The 23,823-nt window shown below is 45.0% G+C and overlaps 1 protein-coding gene across 1 annotated transcript in view; it reads left to right on the top strand.

The window, feature by feature from the left end:
- The first annotated feature begins 11,127 nt into the window (after positions 1 to 11,127).
- The window catches only part of MED24 (mediator complex subunit 24), a 105,286-nt gene continuing 92,590 nt past the window's right edge, over positions 11,128 to 23,823 (top strand). Inside the window, exons 1-3 of the mRNA XM_044298419.1 lie at positions 11,128 to 11,239; positions 17,618 to 17,756; positions 19,305 to 19,387. Of these exons, the coding sequence (XP_044154354.1) occupies positions 17,627 to 17,756; positions 19,305 to 19,387 (213 nt within the window). The 5' untranslated portion in view covers positions 11,128 to 11,239; positions 17,618 to 17,626. The remainder of the gene's footprint in view (positions 11,240 to 17,617; positions 17,757 to 19,304; positions 19,388 to 23,823) is intronic.

The raw sequence follows: 23,823 nt of genomic DNA, 5'->3' as shown, positions 1-23,823 counted from the left end.
GTCCTGCTCAATGAATAGAGAAGAGAATGCCGCAGCGCGAGCAAGTGGATGAGGCAAGTTTTTTTTTAACCCCTAAATGGCCATATAGATAAAGTGTACCCGTTAAAAACGGTCCCATTGATTTCAATGGGGTCCGTCTGGCAGTGGAAACGGCCCAAAATAGGACATGTCCTATTTTTGGACGGACGCTGTTCACTGGCCGTTAAAAAAACGGCCATGTGAATAGCCCCATAGACTTTCATTGGTGCTAAAAATTGCTGCGTGCCGGCCGTTACTTAGACAGCCGTCACATGGCCATTATCGTGTGCATGAGGCCTAAGTGGGGAAAATTGGCTTCTACCTCACAGTTTTTTTTTTTTTGCCTTCCTCTGGATCAACTTGCAGGATAACAGGCTATGAGCTGTGCGCTGTGATTGGCCAGCAGTGCAGCAAGGGACACGCCTCCTACAAAAAATCAGTCAGAGGGAGCGCAGACACCGGAGCCTATACCGGGCGAACGGAGCGGCGCCCAGGCATACTAGTAAGTGCAGGGGGATCCCTGGGCGCCGCTCTGCCCACTGATCTAGTTAGTTTTTAGTTTGTACAGTAGTGAAAGGTCCTCTTTAAGCTCATCCAGAGTGTTGGGTCTTGCGTCTCTCAACTTTCTCTTCCCAATATCCCACAGATTATCTATGGGGTTCAGGTCAGGAGAGTTGGAAGGCCAATTGAGCACAGTAATACCATGGTCAGTAAACCATTTACCAGTGGTTTTGGCACTGTGAGCAGGTGCCAGGTCGTGCTGAAAAATGAAATCTTCATCTCCATAAAGCTTTTCAGCAGATGGAAGCATGAAGTGCTCCAAAATCTCCTGATAGCTAGCTGCATTGACCCTGCCCTTGATAAAACACAGTGGACCAACACCAGCAGCTGACATGGCACCCCAGACCATCACTGACTGTGGGTACTTGACACTGGACTTCAGGCATTTTGGCATTTCCCTCTCCCCAGTCTTCCTCCAGACTCTGGCACCTTGATTTCCGAATGACATGCAACAGTCCAGTGCTGCTTCTCTGTAGCCCACGTCAGGCGCTTCTGCCGCTGTTTCTGGTTCAAAAGTGGCTTGACCTGGGGAATGCGGCACCTGTAGCCCATTTCCTGCACACGCCTGTACACGGTGGCTCTGGATGTTTCTACTCCAGACTCAGTCCACTGCTTCCGCAGGTCCCCTAAGGTCTGGAATCGGTCCTTCTCCACAATCTTCCTCAGGGTCCGGTCACCTCTTCTCGTTGTGCAGCGTTTTCTGCCACACTTTTTCCTTCCCACAGACTTCCCACTGAGGTGCCTTGATACAGCACTCTGGGAACAGCCTATTCGTTCAGAAATTTCTCTGTGTCTTACCCTCTTGCTTGAGGGTGTCAATGATGGCCTTCTGGACAGCAGTCAGGTCGGCAGTCTTACCCATGATTGCGGTTTTGCGTAATGAACCAGGCTGGGAGTTTTTAAAAGCCTCAGGAATCTTTTGCAGGTGTTTAGAGTTAATTAGTTGATTCAGATGATTAGGTTAATAGCTCGTTTAGAGAACCTTTTCATGATATGCTAATTTTTTTAGATAGGAATTTTGGGTTTTCATGAGCTGTATGCCAAAATCATCAATATTAAAACAATAAAAGGCTTGAACTACTTCAGTTGGTGTGTAATGAATCTAAAATATATGAAAGTCTAATGTTTATCAGTACAGTACAGAAAATAATGAACTTTATCACAATATGCAATTTTTTTTAGAAGGACCTGTAGTGTATATAGAGGGAGGACTGGAGGAGGGTATATAGTGTATATAGAGGGAGGACTGGAGGAGGGTATATAGTGTATATAGAGGGAGGACTGGAGGAGGGTATATAGTGCATATAGAGGGAGGACCGGAGAAGGGTATATTGTGCATATAGAGGGAGGACTGGAGAAGGGTATATAGTGTACACAGAGGGAGGAGTGTAGAAGTGTATATAGAGGGAGAACTGTAGGAGGATATATAGTATATATATAGGGAGGAGTGTATATAGTGAATATAGTGGGAGGACTGGAGGAGGGTATATAATGTATATAAAAGGAGGAGTGGAGAAGGGTATATAGAGGGAGGAGTGTATATAGTGTACATAGAGGGAGGACCAGGGAGGGTATATATGGGGTCATTTATCAAACTGGTGTAAAGTAGAACTGGCTTAGCTGCCCATAGCAACCAATAAGATTTCACCTTTTATTTTTGACAGCTTCTTTGAAAAAATAAAAGGTGGGCACTCTGCAGGCAAAACCACATTGTGTGCGTGGTGGGAGGTGCACTCCACAGGCAAAACCACAGCGTAGTGGGCATTAAGGAGGCAAAATTGCCATGCAGAGGGGGCACAGAGGAGGCAAAACTTGTGTAGGGGCACCACTATATGAGGGTCTCAAAGGAGGCAAAATCGCTGCGTGGAGAGGGCACTAAAGGAGGCAAAACCGCTGTGTGGAGGGGGCACTAAAGAAGGCAAAACCGCTGTGTAGAGGGGGCACTAAAGAAGGCAAAACCGCCGTGTGGAGGGGGCACTGCGTGAAGTAGTGATGGGTCTTTTGTGACTGATTCGGTACAAATAGCCAGCTCTTTTACTTGAATGATGGGAGACGACTCCCAAGCGAGAGTGAACCGAAAGCACAGATAAGGCAGAGAGCAGTGGTACAGTGGTAGTATGCAGAGAATAAATGAGAAGTAAGGGTCCATTCACACGTCCCCAATTTTGCAGAACAGGTGAGGGCCCATTCATTTTCAATGGGGCTGGAATGTGCATACAAGAAAAGGCATTTTCTATGAGAGTGACGGCGATGTGCGGTACACAAAATGCGGAACGCAGCTATACTTAGAGCAGAGCACTGGTTCAGCTATTTCTGTCAGTGGCTGCTCTTGCACAGTGCGCTTCCAATCATTTCAATGTCTCTGCCAAAAATAGCCTACCGCGCTGCTATTTTCGGCACTCCCATACGAGGTCGCCCATGTATGCGCGGTGCCCGCTCAGGGACTTTGCAGGCTCCCTTCAAAGGAAAGAGGTGGGTCCCACAACTATCAAACATGGGGGGCATAGCCTAGAGATATATTCCAATGTCTTAGATGGGAATATCCCTTTAATGCTTCTGTTTTCACATTATTTATTTAGCATTTGTTACATGGCACAATACACAGATGCCAATAACAAAATACTGCAAAATTTCTCAGAAACCTGTAAATTCTAGAAGAGTCATTTGAGAGCAAAAAGAGACAGTTCTTTTTAGTCAGGTGAGCCAAATAATCAGGAATTTAGGGTTGTTTCGATACCAAAATTTTGATTCGGTTTCGATGCCATAAAAAATTATTGCGATACTAAATAAAATACAAAAAAATCTTCGTGCATTCTGCATTTTATGGAATATCCGGCCTATAATTGAACAGTCCGATCCTATATTTTTTTTTGGGGGGGGGGGGGCGCAAGGTGGAAAAAAAATTGGGGGCAAGGTGGAAAAAAAATTGGAGAATCGTGCGGTTTTTATTTATTTATTTTTTCTGTTATGGTGTTCATCACATACAAGTTTTTTTTAAAATATTTTAATAGTTTGGACTTTTTAGATGTGGCGATATGTAAAATGTTTATTCTTTATATATTTTATATGTAAAATTGGGAAAGGGGGCGATTTATACTTAATATTTTTTTTTTTTTTTTTTTTACTTTTTTAATTTTATTTAATAACTATTGCCCTTAGAGGCTAGAACCTGGGATCTTTTAATCCCTTGTCCTATTCACTCTGATAGAGCTCTATTAGGGTGAATAGGACTTCACACTCTCCCTGCTGTCCTGTGCATAGTACACACAGCAGCAGGGAGGTTACCATGGCAGCCAGGACTTCAGTGGCGTCCTGGTTGCCATGGATTACACTGCTGGGGCTCCGATCAGAACTGCCACTGTACCACCAATGAGGAGGGGAGGGGACCCTGTGGCCACTGACACCATTTTTTTTTAATGATGGGGGGTTGGGGGGAGCACTGAGCCACCAATTATAATTAACCTTAAATATAGATACAAGAGGTGGGTACCGCCATCACCCGCCTCCTGTTTTTGTATTACAGGTTAATTATCATTGGTGGCACAGTGGCCAGTCACCTGCTATGCTGGCTGCTTGACTCTGGGGAGGACACTCAGGAGGAGGAGACTGCTGCTGCCGTTCGCCGAGCTCAATAGCTCAGATTACTACTACTAATGTCCTTTAGGACTACTTAACACCTATTAATCCTGCACCTACCAAGATCCTAAGACTTAACTTTTATTAGTTATTCTTACTAAAATTTATATATGTGACAAATAGTGATTTAAAATTCCCAGTATCACTGGCCTTTATATATCACTTAGGGCATATTGTCAGTATGGTCATCTGACTAGATATGCCTGCTAATAGATTCGATCACACTACTGCCGTATCAGGCTGCGCGCTTGCCTGTATTGTATCGGCACTGTGTCTTTCATCATTCCTATATCAATAGGCCACAGTGATTAACTGTTTAAAATCAGAGCTTACACGCTGCCCCCGACATGTTTCGCCGTACCACGGCGTCTTCAGGGGTTAGGGCAGTGTCCTAGGTGTTAGACACTGCCCTAGCCCCTGAAGACGCTGTGGTACGGCGAAACATGTCGGGGGGGCAGCGTGTAAGCTCTGATTTTAAACAGTTAATCACTGTGGCCTATTGATATAGGAATGATGAAAGACACAGTGCCGATACAATACAGGCCAGCGCGCAGCCTGATACGGCAGTAGTGTGATCGAATCTATTAGCAGGCATATCTAGTCAGATGACCATACTGACAATATGCCCTAAATGATATATAAAGGCCAGTGATACTGGGAATACACATATATAAATTTTAGTAAGAATAACTAATAAAAGTTAAATCTTAGGATCTTGGTAGGTGCAGGATTAATAGGTGTTAAGTAGTCCTAAAGGACATTAGTAGTAGTAAGTTGTTGTAAACACACCGTATCCTTGCACTTAAAGGGAAAGTTTAGAATTTGTAGTTCAATAGCTCAGATGGCACAGCAGTTTATTCCTTCCCCTGTCCCGTCTCCTGCTTTAATTAAAGGGGTTCTGCACCTTCATTTAACTGATGATCTATCCTCTGGATAGATCATCAGCTTCTGATCAGCGGGGGTCCGACACCCGGGACCCCCGCCGATCAGCTGTTTGAGAAGGCAGCGGCGCTCCAGCAGCGCCGCTGCCTTCTCACTATTTACCGCCGGGCCGCCCGCCCACTGACGTCACGACTTGTATCAACTAGAGTGGGCGCGGCTAAGCTCTGTTCACTTGAATGGAGCTTAGCCGCGCCCACTCTAGTTGATACAAGTCGTGACGTCAGTGGGCGGGCGGCCCGGCGGTAAACAGTGAGAAGACGCGGCACTGCTGGAGCGCCGCTGCCTTCTCAAACAGCAGATCGGCGGGGGTCCCGGGTGTCGGACCCCCGCCGATCAGAAGCTGATGATCTATCCAGAGGATAGATCATCAGTTAAATGAAGGTGCAGAACCCCTTTAACCACTTCAACCCCGTTAGCTGAAACCCCCTTAATGACCAGGCCACTTTACACACTTCTGCACTACACTACTTTCACCGTTTATTGCTCGGTCATGCAACTTACCACCCAAATGAATTTTACCTCCTTTTCTTCTCACTAATAGAGCTGTCATTTGGTGGTATTTCATTGCTGCTGACATTTTTACTTTTTTGTTATTAATCAAAATTTAATGATTTTTTTGCAAAATAATGACATTTTTCACTTTCAGCTGTAAAATTTTGCAAAAAAAACGACATCCATATATAAATTTTTCGCTAAATTTATTGTTCTACATGTCTTTGATAAAAAAAAATGTTTGGGAAAAAAAAATGGTTTGGGTAAAAGTTATAGCGTTTACAAACTATGGTACAAAAATGCGAATTTCCACTTTTTGAAGCAGCTCTGACTTTCTGAGCACCTGTCATGTTTCCTGAGGTTCTACAATGCCCAGACAGTACAAACACCCCACAAATGACCCCATTTCGGAAAGTAGACACCCTAAGGTATTCGCTGATGGGCATAGTGAGTTCATAGAACTTTTTATTTTTTGTCACAAGTTAGCGGAAAATGATGATTTTTTTATTTATTTTTTCTTACAAAGTCTCATATTCCACTAACTTGTGACAAAAAATAAAAACTTCCATGAACTCACAAAATACCTTGGGGTGTCTTCTTTCCAAAATGGGGTCACTTGTGGCGTAGTTATACTGCCCTGGCAATTTAGGGGCCCAAATGTGTGAGAAGTACTTTTCAATCAAAATCTGTAAAAAATGACCGGTGAAATCCGAAAGGTGCACTTTGGAATGTGGGTCCCTTTGCCCACCTAGGCTGCAAAAAAGTGTGACACATCTGTTATCGCCGTACTCAGGAGAAGTTGGGGAATGTGTTTTGGGGTGTCATTTTACATATACCCATGCTGGGTGAGAGAAATATCTTGACACATTGCCCAACTTCTCCTGAGTACGGCGATACCACATGTGTGACACTTTTTTGCAGCCAAGGTGGGCAAAGGGGCACACATTCCAAAGAGCACCTTTTGGATTTCGCAGGCCATTTTTTACACATTTTGATTGCAAACTACTTCTCACACATATGGGCCCCTAAATTGCCAGGGCAGTATAACTACGCCACAAGTGACCCCATTTTGGAAAGAAGACACCCCAAGGTATTCCGTGAGGGGCATGGCGAGTTCCTAGAATTTTTAATTTTTTGTCACAAGTTAGTGGAATATGAGACTTTGTAAGAAAAAAAAAAAAAAATAATCATTTTCCGCTAACTTGTGACAGAAAATAATAAATTCTAGGAACTCGCCATGCCCCTCACGGAATACCTTGGGGTGTCTTCTTTCCAAAATGGGATCACTTGTGGGGTAGTTATACTGCCCTGGCATTCTAGGGGCCCTAATGTGTGAGAAGTAGTTTGAAATCAAAATGTGTAAAAAATGACCTGTGAAATCCTAAAGGTGCTCTTTGGAATGTGTGCCCCTTTGCCCACCTAGGCGGCAAAAAAGTGTCACACATCTCGTATCGCCGTACTCAGGAGAAGTTGGGGAATGTGTTTTGGGGTGTCATTTTACATATACCCATGCTGGGTCAGAGAAATATCTTGGCAAAAGACAACTTTTCCCATTTTTTTATACAAAGTTGGCATTTGACCAAGATATTATCTCACCCAGCAGATGTGTGACACTTTTTTGCAGCCTAGATGCGCAAAGCGGCCCAAATTCCTTTTAGGAGGGCATTTTTAGACATTTGGATCCCAGACTTCTTCTCGCGCTTTCGGGCCCCTAAAAAGCCAGGGCAGTATAAATACCCCACATGTGACCCCATTTTGGAAAGAAGACACCCCAAGGTATTCAATGAGGGGCATGGCGATTTCATAGAATTTATTTTTTTTGGCACAAGTTAGCGGAAATTGATTTTTTTTTGGTATTTTCTCACAAAGTCTCCCTTTCCGCTAACTTGGGACAAAAATTTCAATCTTTCATGGACTCAATATGCCCCTCACGGAATACCTTGGGGTGTCTTCTTTCCGAAATGGGGTCACATGTGGGGTATTTATACTGCCCTGGCAATTTAGGGGCCCTAAAGCGTGAGAAGAAGTCTGGAATATAAATGTCTAAAAAATTTTACGCATTTGGATTCCGTGAGGGGTATGGTGAGTTCATGTGAGATTTTATTTTTTGACACGTTAGTGGAATATGAGACTTAGTAAGAAAAAACAAAAACAAAAACAAAAAAAAATTTCCGGGCCAAAAAAATGTCTGAATGGAGCCTTACAGGGGGTGATCAATGACAGGGGGGTGATCAGGGAGTCTATATGGGGTGATCACCCCCCTGTCATTGATCACCCCCCTGTAAGGCTCCATTCAGACATCTGTATGATTTTTACGGATCCACGGATCGGATCCGCAAAATGCATACGGACGTCTGAATGGAGCCTTACAGGGGGGTGATCAATGACACGGGGTGATCAGGGAGTGTATATGAGGTGATCACCCCCCTGTAAGGCTCCATTCAGACGTCCGTATGCGTTTTGCGGATCCGATCCATGTATCCGTGGATCCGTAAAAATCATACGGACGTCTGAATGGAGCCTTACAGGGGGGTGATCAATGACAGGGGGTGATCAGGGAATCTATATGGGTGATCACCCGCCTGTCATTGATCACCCCCCTGTAAGGCTCCATTCAGACGTCCGTATGTGTTATGCGGATCCGATCCATGTATCCGTGGATCTGTGGATCTGTAAAAATCATACGGACATCTGAATGGAGCCTTACAGGGGGGTGATCAATGACAGGGGGTGATCAGGGAATCTATATGGGTGATCACCCGCCTGTCATTGATCAACCCCCCTGTAAGGCTCCATTCAGACGTCCGTATGTGTTTTGCGGATCCGATCCATGTATCCGTGGATCCGTAAAAATCATACGGACATCTGAATGGAGCCTTACAGGGGGGTGATCAATGACAGGGGGTGATCAGGGAATCTATATGGGTGATCACCCCCCTGTCATTGATCACCCCCCTGTAAGGCTCCATTCAGACGTCCGTATGTGTTTTGCGGATCCGATCCATGTATCCGTAAAAATCATAGACATCTGAATGGAGCCTTACAGGGGGGTGATCAATGACAGGGGGTGATCAGGGAATCTATATGGGTGATCATCCGCCTGTCATTGATCACCCCCCTGTAAGGCTCCATTCAGACGTCCGTATGTGTTTTGCGGATACGATCCATGTATCCGTGGATCCGTAAAAATCAAACGGACGTCTGAATGGAGCCTGACAGGGGGGTGATCAATGACAGGGGAGTGATCAGGGAGTCTATATAGGGTGATCAGGGGTTCATAAGTGACAGGGGGGGGGGGTGTAGTGTAGTGTTTTGTGGTACTTTACACAGCTACCTGTGTCCTCTGGTGGTCGATCCAAACAAAAGGGACCACCAGAGGACCAGGTAGCAGGTATATTAGACGCTGTTATCAAAACAGCGTCTAATATACCTGTTAGGGGTTAAAAAAATCACATCTCCAGCCTGCCAGGGAACGATCGCCGCTGGCAGGCTGGAGATCCTGTCTCTTACCTTCAGTTCCTGTGTGCGCGCGTTCACAGGAAGTCTCGGCTCTCGCGAGATGACGCGTATATGCATCACTCTGCGCAGAGCTGCCGCCTCCGGACCGCAGATCTGCGTTAGGCGGTCCGGAGGCGGTTAATAGAGGCACATTCATTGGTGGGAGTGGTGCAGGCAGCTTCAGAGCCCACTCACTTCATTGGGCTTAGCGCAGCCACGTCATAGGAGGGAGGGACTCCCTCCCTTCTTCTCTACTGTCTGCGCGCTCCATAAGAGGAGAGCCTAGTATTGAAAAAAAGAACATCCTGATACCGAATCGATACTGGCATAAAAGTATCGCTTGGGTATCGAAAGTTCGATACCCGAAACAACTCTAATCAGGATCACTAAAAAGAGTCTAAATGCCCATCACTAGTGTGTAGGCGGCACAGAAGAGGCGAAACCACCATCTAGAGGGGGCACAGAGGAGGCAAAACCACCGTCTGGAGGGGGCACAGAGGAGGCAAAACCACCATCTGGAGGGGGCACAGAGGAGGAAAAACCACCATCTAGAGGGGGCACAGAGGAGGCAAACCCACCATGTGGAGCGGGCAAAGAGGAGGCACAACCACCATCTAGGGAGCACAAGGGAGGCAAAACCACCGCCTGGAGGGGGCACTAAGTAAGGGTACTTTCACACTTGCTGGAACTACCTGCCAGATTCAGAAACCCATATGCAAACGGATAGCATTTGTTTCCGGATCCGTATCTACGGTGTCATCTGGAAAAATGTATCGGGTATTTATATTTTTCACATTTTTAAAGGTCTGCGCATGCACAGATCGGGAAATCAGATCTGGCATTAATACATTTCAATGGAAATTAATGCCGGATCTTGCATGTGTTCAAAATTTTTGGCTGCAGAGAAAACTGCAGCATGCTGCTGTATTTTCTCCAGCCAAAAAACGGAAGAGGGACTGAACTGATGTATCCTGAATGGATTGCTCTCCATTCAAAATGCATTAGAATAAAACTGATCAGTTTCTTTCCGGTATTGAGCCCCTAGGACGGAACTCAATACCGGAAAAGAAAAACGCTAGTGTGAAAGTACCCTAAGGGTTCGTTCACATCACTGTTCAGCCTTTCCGTTCTCGAGCAGGAGAACGGAAAAGGCACATAACTAACGCCAAACGGAGCCCTTAGGACCCCATAGACTATAATGGGGCCCGTTATGTTTCCGCTCAGAAGATGATTTTTAAGCGGAGACAAAAGTTGTGCATGCAGGACTTTTGTCTCCGCTTATAAATAATCTTCTGAGCGGAAACATAACGGACCCCATTATAGTCTATGGGGTCCTAAGGGCTCCGTTTGGCGTCAGTTATGTGCCTTTTCCGCCCTTTCGGTTCTCCTGCTCCTAAGGGGAGCAGGAGAACGGAAAGGCTGAACGGTGATGTGAATGAAGCCTAAGAGGGATTGAACTGAAGACAGATTCCTGATGCATACTGAACATATTGCTCTCCATTCAGAATGCGTTAGGATAAAACTGAAGCATCTTTTTTCCCGCTATTGAGCTCCTGTAACGGAACTCAATGCCGGAAAAGAATAATGCTAGTGTAAAAGTACCCTAAGGGGATACATAGTGAGCAACGTATCTGTAGGTGACTTTATAGGGGCTACAGCCGCTCTCAGACCCCTTATACACTCCAATACAAACTCCATAAAAAATACAGCTGCCAGACCCCTCACCAGAAATTACTGACCACAGCAAAAGTGCCTGCACTCTCCCTGCTCTAGACACACTAGACACAGCAGCGCTGCTGTTGCTCTACTTCTCTTCACAACTCTGGTCCTGCAACTGGCACAGTCTGTAAGGGGCGGGAACAAGAAGCCACATGATCTCATGACGTCATGCCCTCAAAGGAGCCAATACATTCTAGACTTTCCCGTCAGGCGCATGCTCGCTTTGGTATCAAGGCTTCCAGTATCACATGACCCGGTGACGTCAGAAGGCCCTTACGGCGCATGGCGCTTTGTCGCTACCTTCAGCCAATGGGTTGTGAGGAGCTGTCATGGCGGCTGCTAATTTAGAACCTTGATTGTGTTGTGGTCGCAGGTAAGTCGGGTTATGATCGTGCCGATGGATGGGGGCGTGGAAGTACTGTTTGCAATGACTTGTTATGGAAGTTAGAGCGGTTATACGTATTTTAGGAGATTTCCCATTCACTCTTTATAGTCCTCTGTATGGGCATGTGTGGACGGGTGGTATAGCAGATCACACTAAGATCCTGCATAAGTGATCACCTTTGCTCAGACTTGGACTATTTTTAATTGCTTAAATGGGTATTTTGTCTAGAGCAAGTAATTGGAGAGATCATTGGGAGGTCTGACTGTTGGTACCCCCACCAATAATGCCAATGGGGTACCTGCAATGACGAAGGGTACACCCATTATCTCTGACAGCCCCATAGACTTTGAATGGAGCCGTGGCCCACATGCTGTACCAGCGCTCCATTCCTTAGGGGCATGGGTTCCCCCTTCTGTTGATCGGTGTGGGTCTGACTGCTGGGATAAACCGTTATCTCCTATCCGGTATTGGCCCCTCAGCAGATTTCAGCCGTACTTTCACAATTGCGTTATTCTTTTCAGTATTGAGTTCCGTCCTAGGGGCTTAATACCGGAACAGAACTGATCAGTTTTATCCTAATGCATTCTGAATGGAGAGCAATCCGATCAGGATGTCTTCAGTTCAGTCACTGTACATTTTTGGGACAGAGAAAATACCGCAGCATGCTGCGTTTTTTCTCTGTCCAAAATTCCGGAACACTAAATGCGTTAATGCCGGATCCGGCCCCAAGTGTTCCGGAAAAACGGATCTGGTTTTGCGGTCTGCAGATGCGCAGACCTTTAAAAATGTGTAAGAGATAAATACCGGATCCGTTTTTCCGGATGACAACCGGAGAGACGGATCCGGTATTGCAATGCATTTGTGAGACAGATCCGCATCTGGATCGGTCTACAAATGGTATCCGTTTGCACACAGATTGCCAGATCCGGCGACGGAACTGCCTGCCGGAATCCAATAACACAAGTGTGAAAGTCGCCTGAGCAGTGTATAGGGTGAATTCTGCTTCCAGTAGGCAGCAAAATCCTGGACAAATCTGCAAGGGACTCGTGTGGATTTTGCTGCTGAATTCCACTGCAGAAAATCCTCCCTACAGGCTAATAAGGCCTACCTAAGGCTAATCACAGACGAGCGTGTCAACTGCGGGAAAAGCACTGCGTGAGGGAGCGGGATCTCACGTTATGGACGCTGCTCCTGTGACATGAGCGACCAGCGTTATAATGGTTTATAATGCTGTGTGTCTCTGCTCGACCTCTGCTGCAGTGATCTGTACTGACAGAATGCCGTGTCGCAAGACATGTCCCATGTTTGCTCAGGTGAATACTGTCTTGGTTCTTCACAATTGGTCGCTTTGGACTTATATAGTGGATTCACCAGTATGGCACCACCCCTTGGAAGAAGGCAAAGCTGAAACGCGTGTCGGGAAAGGCACCATTCCAGAGTGTGAGAACACATATGTATGGGTAAGATCTCTATGGAATGATCTGCCTCGGATCTAGTATACTTGATTCAGTAAGGGTACTTTCACACTAGCGGTTTTCTTTTCCGTCCTAGGGGCTCTATACCGGAAAAGAACTGATCAGTTGTATCCTAATTCATTCTGAGTGGAGAGCAATCCGTTCAGGATGTCTTCAGTTCAGTCTGTTTGCCTTTTCGGGACGGAGATAATACCGCAGCATGCTGCAGTTTTATCTCGGTCCAAAATCCCGGAACACTTGTCGGATTCGTCCTTCCGGTCTGCACATGCGCAGACCTTTAAAAATGTAGAAATAAATAGAAACGTACCCTATACGGTCAGTGCAAATCATTGCAGCGGAGAACGGGCAGAGACACACAGCATTATAATGCCATGTCACAGGAGCAGCGCCCATAATGGAAAATCACGCTCCCACGTGCAGCATGTTTCCCACAGTGGATACATTCATCTGAAATTACCCTAATACTGTAATGGCTAACCTCCGGAACTCCAGCTGTGTTAAAACTACAACTCCCAAGATGCACACTTGTTTGGCTGTTCTCAGAACTCCACAGAAATGAATGGAGCATGCTGGGAGTCGTAGTTTCACCACAGCTGAAGTGCCGGAGGTTAGCCTTCACTGGCCTAATACATCTGTTCTTGAGCAGCTGTTCGTTTTTTGGTAGCACATCATGGAATACAAGACCAACATAGTTAACCCTTTCAGTACCGGGCCACTTTTCACCTTAAATCCTAGGCCGTTTTTTGCAAATCTGACATGTAATAACTTTGGAATGCTTTTACTTATCCAAGCCATTTTGAGATAGTTTTCTCGTGACACGTTGTACCTCATGACACTGGTATATTTGAGTTGATATATTTCACCTTTATTTACAAAATAATCCAAAAATTAAAAAAAAATCACAATTTTCTAAATTTGAATTTCTCTACTTTTATGACAGATAGTAATACCTCATAAAATGGTTATCAATCAACATTCCCCATATGTATGCTTTATGTTGGCATAATTTTGCAAATGTCATTTAATTTTTTTAGGGCGTTAAAAGGCTTAAGTTTAGAAGCCATTTTTCAAATTTTCTACAAAATTTCCCAAACAATTTTTTTTCAAGCAGTAATTCAGTTATAAAGTGATTTTGAGAGGCTTACGTAATGGAAACCACCCATAAATGACCCCATTTTAGGAACTACACCCCTCAAATTATTTAAAGCTGATGTTACAAACTTTGTTAACCCTTGAGGTGTTCCACAAGAATTAAAGGAAAATGGAGGTGAAATTTTAATATGTCACACTTTTGGTAGATTTTAATCAATTTTTTTTCTTGCAACACCAAGGGTTAACAGCAAAATAAACCTTGATATATTTTATGCCGATTCTGCAGTTTACAGACATACCCCATATGTGGCAGTAAACTGCTCTATGGACACGTGGCAGTGGTCAGAAGGAAAGGAGCGCCATATGGATTTTGGAGGGAGATTTCGCTAGAATGTTTTTTGGGCACAATTTTGTATTTGAAGAGACCCTGACGTACCCCTACAGTGGAAACCCTCAAAAAGTGACCCCATTTTGGAAACTGCATCCCTTAAATATTATATTAAGGGGGGTACTGAGCACTTTGACCCCCTAAGCGTTTTATGGAATTTAGAAACACTTGGCTGTAAAAATGAAAAGTTTTGTTTCTTCGAATAAAATGTTGCTTTAGCCCCACATTTTTCATTTTCACAAGGGGCAACAGGAGAAAAAGCACCCCATAATTTATTACCCATTTTCTCTTGAATAGGGCAACACTCCATATGTGGTGGTAAACTGCTGTTGGGGGGGCACATGGCAGGACTCAGAAAGGAAGGAGCGCCATATGGCTTTTGCAGCGCAGATTTTGATGGCTGGGTTTATGGGTGCCATTGGTTTTTATTTTTAAGTGATTGTTTTATGTGGGGGCTCATTTTTTGCGGGATGAGGTGACGGTTTGACTGGTACCATTTTGGGGTACATAAGACTTTTTGATCACTTAGTATTACACTTTTTGTGAGGCCAGGTGACCAGAAAATGGCTTTTTTGACACAGTTTTTATTAATTAATTTATTTTTTACAGCGTTCACCTGACAGGGTGGATCATGTGATATTTTTATAGAGACAGTCGATACGGATGCGGCGATACCGAATATGTCAACTTTTATTTTCCCTATTTATTTATTTTTACAATTAATTTTTTTTACTGTATTTTGGGGAAAGTAAGCTTTTTTTTGTAAAACTTAATTTTTTTAACTTCTTCTTTAACTTTATTTTTTGTCCCACTCTGGGACTTCAACTTTTGGGGGTCTGATCTACTTTACAATGCATTACAATACAGAAGTATTGTAATGCATTGGCTGTAATACACTTCAGCTTCCTGCCTGTGAGATCCAGGGGGCTGGATCTCACAGGCTCTCCCGGAAGGCAGCCACGATGCCTAAGTAAGGCATCGGGCTGCATTCCCGGCCATCTGGTTCCCGTCACAGCACCCCTGCAGCAGCTATGCCCGTCCGATCAGTGCACCGTAGCTGTACAGTGCTGGGATTTCTGTCCCAGTTTCCAGCGCCGTACATGTACGGCCCTGGTATACTACGGGTTAAAGGGGTATTTCTGGTAGTATTAGGTTAGGTAATCAATGTTATCATTTCAATTGTGACCCCTGGATGATGGATCTCCAAATAACCAAAATGAAATGGTTTCCATGAATGCAGTTATGCTGGGTAGTGGGTACAACATCTTAGTTCTATTTGAAGGGAACTTGACAGATGCTTTATGTCCTGAGAGCTGCATATGGTGGAGGGAGAGAAGGTGCTCTGTGATATATGTGTGGTTTGGAGCAGGAAAAGAAAAAGTGATTGACAGCCTTCTGCGTAGACATACTGATACAAGGAGACCTGCCAATCAACCTTTGTGGGCGGGGTAATCAGGACTCTCACTGTCTCTCCTAGGAGTCAGATGTACTGCTCCAAATCATATACACCTATATATCACAGAGCTCAGCTTCTCTCCCACTCAGACAAGCCAGCAGAAATCACTTGACAGGTTCACGTACCAACCAGCTGCTGTGCCTGGATGAACTTGGAATGGGCCCACGATTTGCAGCTTCACGAATCGTGGATCCATGCAGGGACTGTGTATTTAAGGAACAGAAATGGAGTCTTTCCTGATTGCACATGGTTGGATTAGATGCAACTTATCACTTGTAGCACTAAGTAGATGACTCCTGAGACCTTGTGCAGATATTGAAGTACTGAAGTGTGCTATTCCAATGAAAACAGTGGTCCGCATTTACTAATGGTGGGCACATCTAGGTTTAGAGAAATTATAGGCGCCTAGCTCGACGAGGGGGCTTGGCTTAATAGAAAAAAATGAACGTGGTCTAATACGCAACGTTTTGCATGAAAATTGCGCCACAACTCTGTTATAAAATGATTCTCAAACTAAGCCAACCAACACTTGGTGTAAAGTTAGAGGAAGGTGTCTATCCCTGCACCAGATTTATTACCCAGCCTTCAGACATCTAGACTGCCTGGACAGTTAAAACATTCTATAGAATTAGTCAATTTGCTGCATTAGTTTTCTGGAGAAGGGTTGTCTGCATTTTTCATATTGATGACCTATCCTCAGCATAGGTCATCAATATCAGATCTGATCCGCTGTTTGAAGAGAAATCAGCGCTTATATGAGCCCTGCCTTCTCTGCTCTGTTTACCTGCTCGCCGTTACAGACAACCCCGTTAAGTAACCCCCACAGTTTTCGCTATCATTCATTATACAGAAATAACAGAAGAAAAAGGTAACCATTTTATCTTAAAGGGGGATTTGGATTGTAACATGTTATCTCCTATCCATTGGCCCTATTTTTTATTTATTTTTTGAACAGTTGTCTTAGGTGGGGGCTCATTTTTTGCGGGATGAGATGACGGTTTGATTGGTATAATTTTAAGGTACATAAGACTTTTTGATCACTTGGCAAGGTGACCAGAAAATGGTTTTTTTTTACACTGTTTTTATTTTTTTCCAGCGTTCACCTGACTGGGTGAATCATGTGATATTTTTATAGAGCCGGTCGATATGAATGCGGAGATAGCTAATATGTCTACTTTTCTCCCCCCCCCCCCCCCCCTTCCCATTTTATACACTTACATACATCGTGGCACTAAGCTGGTGGCTTCACTAAATGCTAAATTATGCTGGCAGCCCGCCCTTCTATTCGCTGGCGGCTTCTCTGTATGCCCTGTACTGCCGCCAGCCCGCACCTTCTTACTTGCTTGAAGGAGGCAGCAGGAGGAGCTCCTTCTCCTCTCTTCTGCCTGGAGGAGCTCCCTACATCTCTCCCGTGCCGTATCTGCTTTCCCTGGTACCGTAGATTGCTGCCTAGGTCCCTTGGGTAAGGATAGCTCAGGGGCAATATACGGTACCAGAATAAAAAAAATGTGTGGCAAATATTACTATAACCCCCCTCATCCATAGGAATGCACCCATGTACTGCAGTATATGGGTGCATTCCTATAGATGAGGGGGGTTATAGTCATATTTAATATAAACACTGTCCAGGGACTGTTCTGTAATTGACATGAGTATATAAAATATGTTCATGGAGCCAATAATAAGCCCTGACCCTGTCTTATTTTCGGAGAAACACGGGTACATCGGTGGTGGTCCGGCTGCTTGGACCCACACCAAGCAGGGACAGGGACTTTGTAACCTGCAAGCCTCCACATAACGATGTAGTCGAGTACAGTCTCTCCACCTCTTGTCCCATCTCTGTGTTTGAGTCCATGATAATGTGGAAAGTTTAGTACTACTAATAAAACAGCTGATTTATGTAGCGGAAGACATGTTTAATGTGTCCATATCATCTTCATTATTTTATTTTACAGAATTGTAAAATGAAGCTAGTAAACTTGAAACAGGCCATTCTACTGGCCTGGAAGGAGAGGTGGAGCGATTACCAATGGGCTATCAACATGAAGAGATTCTTTCCCAAAGGAGTTACCTGGGACATCTTGAATTTAGCAGGTTAGTGAACTCAAATTCCTACAGCTTCCTACTTAAAGGGAAAGTCCCACCGCCAACAATTGTTCCTTATCCACAGAATAGGACATTACAGGAGATAAATGTCTGATCGTTGAGGTTCCTATCGCTGGGGCCCCTGCAAAACACTATAATTGTGGCCCTGTGCTCCCTCATTTGAATGGCATTGGGGTAGCATATGTCCGATGCTTTTTAATCTCTATTGGACTGCCGGACATATCGTAGCACTATCTCCATAAAGTTGACTGGAATGCTACTTCATTCTAACTGGGGAACAGGAAACGGGGGGCCCCCATTCTCGTGATTGGCAGGGGCCTCGGCAGATGGGACTCCACTGATCACTTAACCCCTATCATGTCCTATTCTGTGGATAGGAAATAAGTGGCGTTTTAGATGCCGGTCTTAATAAACCCCTAAGCTGGAGGTGGTTCTGCCAAAGTTATGAAGAGGCACCAGCGAATCCTCCACCACTTCTAAATTCTGCAGTTTACAGACATACCCCATATGTGGCGGTAAACTGCTCTATGGGCACGTACTGTCTTACATTTAGACCTTTATATGGTAAATGAGCTGGGAAAAGTCGGAGATGGCGGCACAACTAACCATTGAGCCATCATCTGCTCCTGAAATAATCCTAATGTAGGCGTATTTCAGTATAATAAATGACCCCCTAAGTGTTTGTCATGTGACAACCCTTTTAAAGTAGATGGACATTTATCGCCTATCAACAGGGGAGATGACAAATGTATGATCAGTGGGACCCCTATGAATTACTAGAACAAGGTTACGATCCTCCCAAGTAGTGAGCTGCAGCGCCATTCAATTTATATGAGACTGATGGACAAAGGAGCATCGGGTCTCACAAGCCGCAGCTGGACTGCACTCAGTTATCTGGTCCCAGGAGGACCTGCTGTGCGCTCCTAATTCAGAGGGACAACTTGTTATAAACCTTGCACACAGGTCTGTGTAGTGAGTGCATTTGAAGATGTATTATTATTTTTTGGTTGCAGATGTTATAGCTAAAGCTACTTTCACACTAGCGTTCGGGTGTCCGCTTGTGAGTTCCGTTTGAAGGCTCTCACAAGCGGCCCCGAACGCATCCGTACTGCCCTAATGCATTCTGAGTGGATGCGGATCCGCTCATAATGCATCAGTCTGACACCCTTTGTCCTCCGCTCAGCAGGCGGACATCGTTCAGGTGTCCGCCTGGCCGTGCGGAGGCAAACGGATCCGTCCAGACTTACAATGTAAGTCAATGGGGACAGATCCGTTTGAAGTTGACACAGTATTGCTCAATTTCAAACGGATCCGTCCCCTATTGACTTTCAATGTAAAGTCTGGACGGATCCGTCTGACTAACTTTAACACTTAGAATTTTTTCTGAAATATAATGCAGACGGATCCGTTCTGAACGGATCCCATCGTCTGCATTATAGGAGCGGATCCGTCTGTGCAGACACCAGACGGATCCGCTCCGAACGCAAGTGTGAAAGTAGCCTAAGTTGTTGTTTTGTTTTTTTCCCCTCCCTACAGAAGCCCTTTTAGATCAGGCTATGATTGGACCTGCACCCAACCCTCTTATCCTCTCCTATCTCAAGTATGCTATCAACTCTCAGGTATGTAATCTCAATTATGTAAATTATGTAGCAGAAAGATCATGGCGCTCTGTTGTACATACAGTAGGTTCCCAACCCTGATCCCAATACACAGACACTGTGCTCAAAACAGAATTTCTTTTCTTGAAAAACGCATATGGCAGTCCACATGTCGGCAAATGTTTTTGAGCACCGGATGTTCCTCAGGCTGTCGGATTTCCACGTGTCAGTTCAATATTTCAACCCGTTGTTACACTCAAATAATCCCCAGTTCAACAAATTAGAGTGTTCCAGGTAATTGTCTCTTATTGGGCTCCTCGGTCCTAGTCAGGTGAAGACTGCACGCTCCGTTTATTTCTAGTCTCTACTGATGATCGGATTAGACAATCGCCATCTCTTCTAATCAATGCATGTAATAACCTCTCACTTGTTTGATAAAGTGCCAAAAATCCTCCACACTCCCATTGTATGTGTGTAATTAAATGAAAGGGCTTTGATGCGCATTCTACAGTTTTATGAATACTTGAATTGTATAATTAGTAATTGTGACTATCTATGAAAAGTATACGGTTTATGCTCAGTTGAAGTGACTCTAAGCTGTTTCACAGTTGATGTATAGCATTTTTCTACATAAAAAGTTGAGTAACTAGAATTCATTGTTATGTTCACCCTGGATTTTTCAAGCTTCGGAGATGGAATCTCCCAGATTTTGATGCTGGTGCAATGTCTGAACAGCATTTGCTGAACAGTAATCTGTTCTACCACTAAGCTGTCACTAAATTTAAAAGGGTTGTCCAGGCTACAGATATTGACGACCTATTCTCGGGATAGGTTATCAATATCAGATTGGTGGAGGCCCAACATCCCACACCCGTACCAATCAGCTGTTTCAGGCTGCTGCGGCACCAGAAACTGTACTGTATAGGGCTCTGTACACTGTGTTGTGGTTATGTTGGGGTACTGCAGTTCTGCTCCCATTCAGATGCATGAGCTGAGCTTCAATGCGCCGTTACCAGAAGCTACACTGTTAGTTTCTGGCACTGCAGCAGCCTGAAACAGCTGATAGATGGGGATGCTAGGTGTCAGACCCCCCCCCCCCCACCGATCTGATATTGATGATCTGTCCATGATAGGTCACCAATATATGTAGCCTGGAGAACCCCCTAGTATAACGACTATATAGATGCAAAGACTCTGAATATGTAAGTGTCGTTTGTCTGTTTACTAGTTATCTCACACTTATATCCTGCAAATGGTCTGAAACACCCAGGAGTCCTTTAATGATATCTCCAAGCTTAAGTGTTCTCCAAATTGCCATATGTGATTGATAGAAGCACTGCGGAAATGTGGCAAGCTGAGCAGGTTGTGGAGCGGGCAACAAGACAAATCTAGGAAATATTTAAACGGCAGAGAAGAGCGCCAGAGTGGTTCTGTATTGAACTACATGAGCATAAAGTGGAAGCATATTATGGCGGGGGAATGCTGGTCTTTGGAGTCGGCGTCTTTTGACCAATGCAGCCATGACTGTGGCTTGTGTGTGGTAAGACATGTTGACCAATTCCTTTTGAAGAGAACTGATCACAATAACATTTCAGTTCTCTCCAAAGTCAGCACATCATAGGGTGTAACTATATAAGTGTAACTGCCATTTATTTATTCATTCGTTATATTTTCTTCTAATATGTAGGAACAGAACTGTTTTTCAAATCTACTTTATTTAGTGAATGTTTACATTTCTATGTGAAAAATGGCTCAGAAATGTCCCCCAGCACCGCTTTCTAAAATGTGCTTTGCTAAGGAATTTCTGTCTTCTAAGTACAGGGCAGTACTGAACTGTGAAGATGCTGGGCTCACGTCTCCTGCCCTCACTGTGCTGCTCCCTCATGTATAGCCCTAAAAATGACTGTGTAATATACCGTATATAAAAAAAATCTGACTTTTGTCTCCCCGCTGTTTTTGACACTGTCATCGTTTGGAGTGCCTTCAGTGTATAATTATTATGTCCCTATATACGGTAGGACAGCTTCTTTTTGTCTCCCTACCTTCTCAATGGCGTGGACTGCTCGCTCTGATGCGTCTCCCGGAGGCTGGCTAGTTTGCAGGAAGCCCAGCTTCCTCGCAGTTCAGTACTGTGCTATACTGTAAAGCCGGAGAGTGCTGCTAAGGGACACTTCAGAGCCAATTTTCTCCTAGAAATGTACAAATTTGCTAAATATAGTATATGAGAAGAACATTTCTTATCACTGTCTCTAAACATTAGAAGGAAAAAAAAAGGTAGGTACAATTTAAATCTTTGTTCTATAGTTAGGAGTCATCAGCGGTCCTACTTACTGATGGACAGCTATCTCTCTATGGCTGATTAGGACTGCCCATATGACTCCTACGGTCACAATGAGCAGTGCTTTAAATGATTAAATTACAAGTTTTACTAAACCAAGTCCCATTAAACAATATATCCGTCTCAGCTTCTCCTGTTCTGTAATATGCTGCATGCACGTGACAGGTTGATAATAGGTTCCGCTTAAAGGGGTTCTCTGGGCATTTCTAAATTCCCTCTGTCTTTTAACCTGTGGAAGCAAGATCATTTCGGCAGTACTTGCCCCTCTGTCATGTCTCTGATTACGCCATGTTGGCTGCGCTCACATGACCACCAGGTCTAGCTGCGGGCTCTTAAGCTGAGGTCCAAACAGGATATGCTCCTCAGTCTTCCTGTTTAACTGCATTTACATTAGTAAAAGCCCAGAGAACTCCTTTCAAGGGGTATTCCCATCTCAGAAATTGATGACATATTGCAAGGATATGCCATCAATGTCAGGTGCTCGTCCAACCTCTGGTGCTGTGGCGAAACCAACCTCGCCACTGGGTTTTGGAGAGGGCTGTTTAAAAGCCTCTTGCCTCAGGATTATGGCCCATAGTAACTTTAAAGGAGAAAACAGACCGGCCGCACAGCTTAAATCTGTCTGTAGAATTGAATTTTATGTTATTATGCGTTCGGTTAAATTGTATGTTATGTGAGGGTACCCAGATAGCTAATATTATTGTATTTGTGTATTCTGAGTGCCATTCACCTAATGATATGCACTCAGACTTGAGCTATCTGGGGATATGTTAAATGTCTGTGTTTGCTGTGGGGGTGTGCCATTGTGTGTTTGGGTGGTGATTCCTGTCCTGTTGTCTCCACATGTGTATTGGTGATCTCCCCTTTGTCCTGAGACATAATTGGATTGTCTTCGGTCGTCTCCGGGACAGAGGGGAGGAAACCATGATGCATTGTGGGGATATGTTGTATCTGCAACAAACTGTAATAAAAACCAGGCTGGGTGTGCCAGCACTTCAGAACACTGCTAGACCCTCAACACGGAGCCTTGTCTCGTTATTGGGGGGATTCCCTGTATGCTGTTGGAGACTGATTGCCAGGAGTGTAAGCTGACGGATACGCTTTTCCTGTTCGTCTGACTGACAGCTATTTGCGAGGTTCCAGTTTGGAGTGCTATTTTGTATCCAGTTCGGGAGGTTGGTGTTCTGCAGTAGCTGTGCCTGTCTCTCGGAAAGGGGCATATCGCCTAAACGGATTTTACCCCCTTGTCTGCGGAAACGGTGCCGTTACATTGGTGGCAAGCAGCGGGATCGTTCCTACAGCCAGAAGGACAGCTACAGGAGACACCATTTCTTTGGATTCTACAATTTAAGGGCAACGCATGTCCCAGTACAGCGACCCTAAAAGCACCAGGATGGAACTAGCAGTGTTATACGAGGAGGAGGACCTGGATGGCCGGGATGCATTAAGGAAAGGCATCTGATACCAGGCCCTGGATAATGTACAATACCAGCGAGGTGAGAGTCTCCCCAGTGAAGAGCAGCGGTTGCAGAAGCAAGTGGCCCTGCGGATGTCCTTCCTGGGAGAGCAGCCCCTGGAGGAATGGGTGATAGAACTACAGCACCGGGTATGGCAGGAGCTATGGCTGGAGGATGCCTACCAGGCGCTTTGGTGGTATGTGGCACAGTTTATACCCTGGACAGCTGAGCATGACAAGCCAGAGGGAGAGGAGTTTGAGGGTCCTGGCTTGTTATGGGAGTCCTTTGCAGAGCCTGACTTCGGGAGCCCTGCACAGTCCAGACTTCAGGACATTTTCTATGAGAGGGAGGCTAGGCATGAGTGGGATGACCCCCATGAAGTAGAGCAAGACCTGGCTCACCTAGCAACCCTGGAGTGGGAACTGGAGCAGGACTACAGAGATCTCTTCCACTCCATTGAGAAGGCTCAGCAGGACGGTAAGGTGACAGACCCAGATCCAGACCCATTCAGCTGGGCAGATATTGTAGAGTGTTACTGGGAAGGACCCCAGGTGGCCGGTAGAGATGGGACCGAGGTCTCTCCGCCGGTCCTGCAGGGAATTGGGAGCCTAGTCTCCATTCCCCAGCGGCAGTGTGAAGTGCAGGGAGGGGAGAGCAGCGGC

This window comes from Bufo gargarizans, chromosome 6 (assembly GCF_014858855.1).
Source record: "Bufo gargarizans isolate SCDJY-AF-19 chromosome 6, ASM1485885v1, whole genome shotgun sequence".
NCBI lineage: Eukaryota > Metazoa > Chordata > Amphibia > Anura > Bufonidae > Bufo > Bufo gargarizans.
The sequence above is the reverse complement of the archived record's forward strand: the minus strand, read 5'-3'. Positions and strand labels throughout refer to the sequence as shown.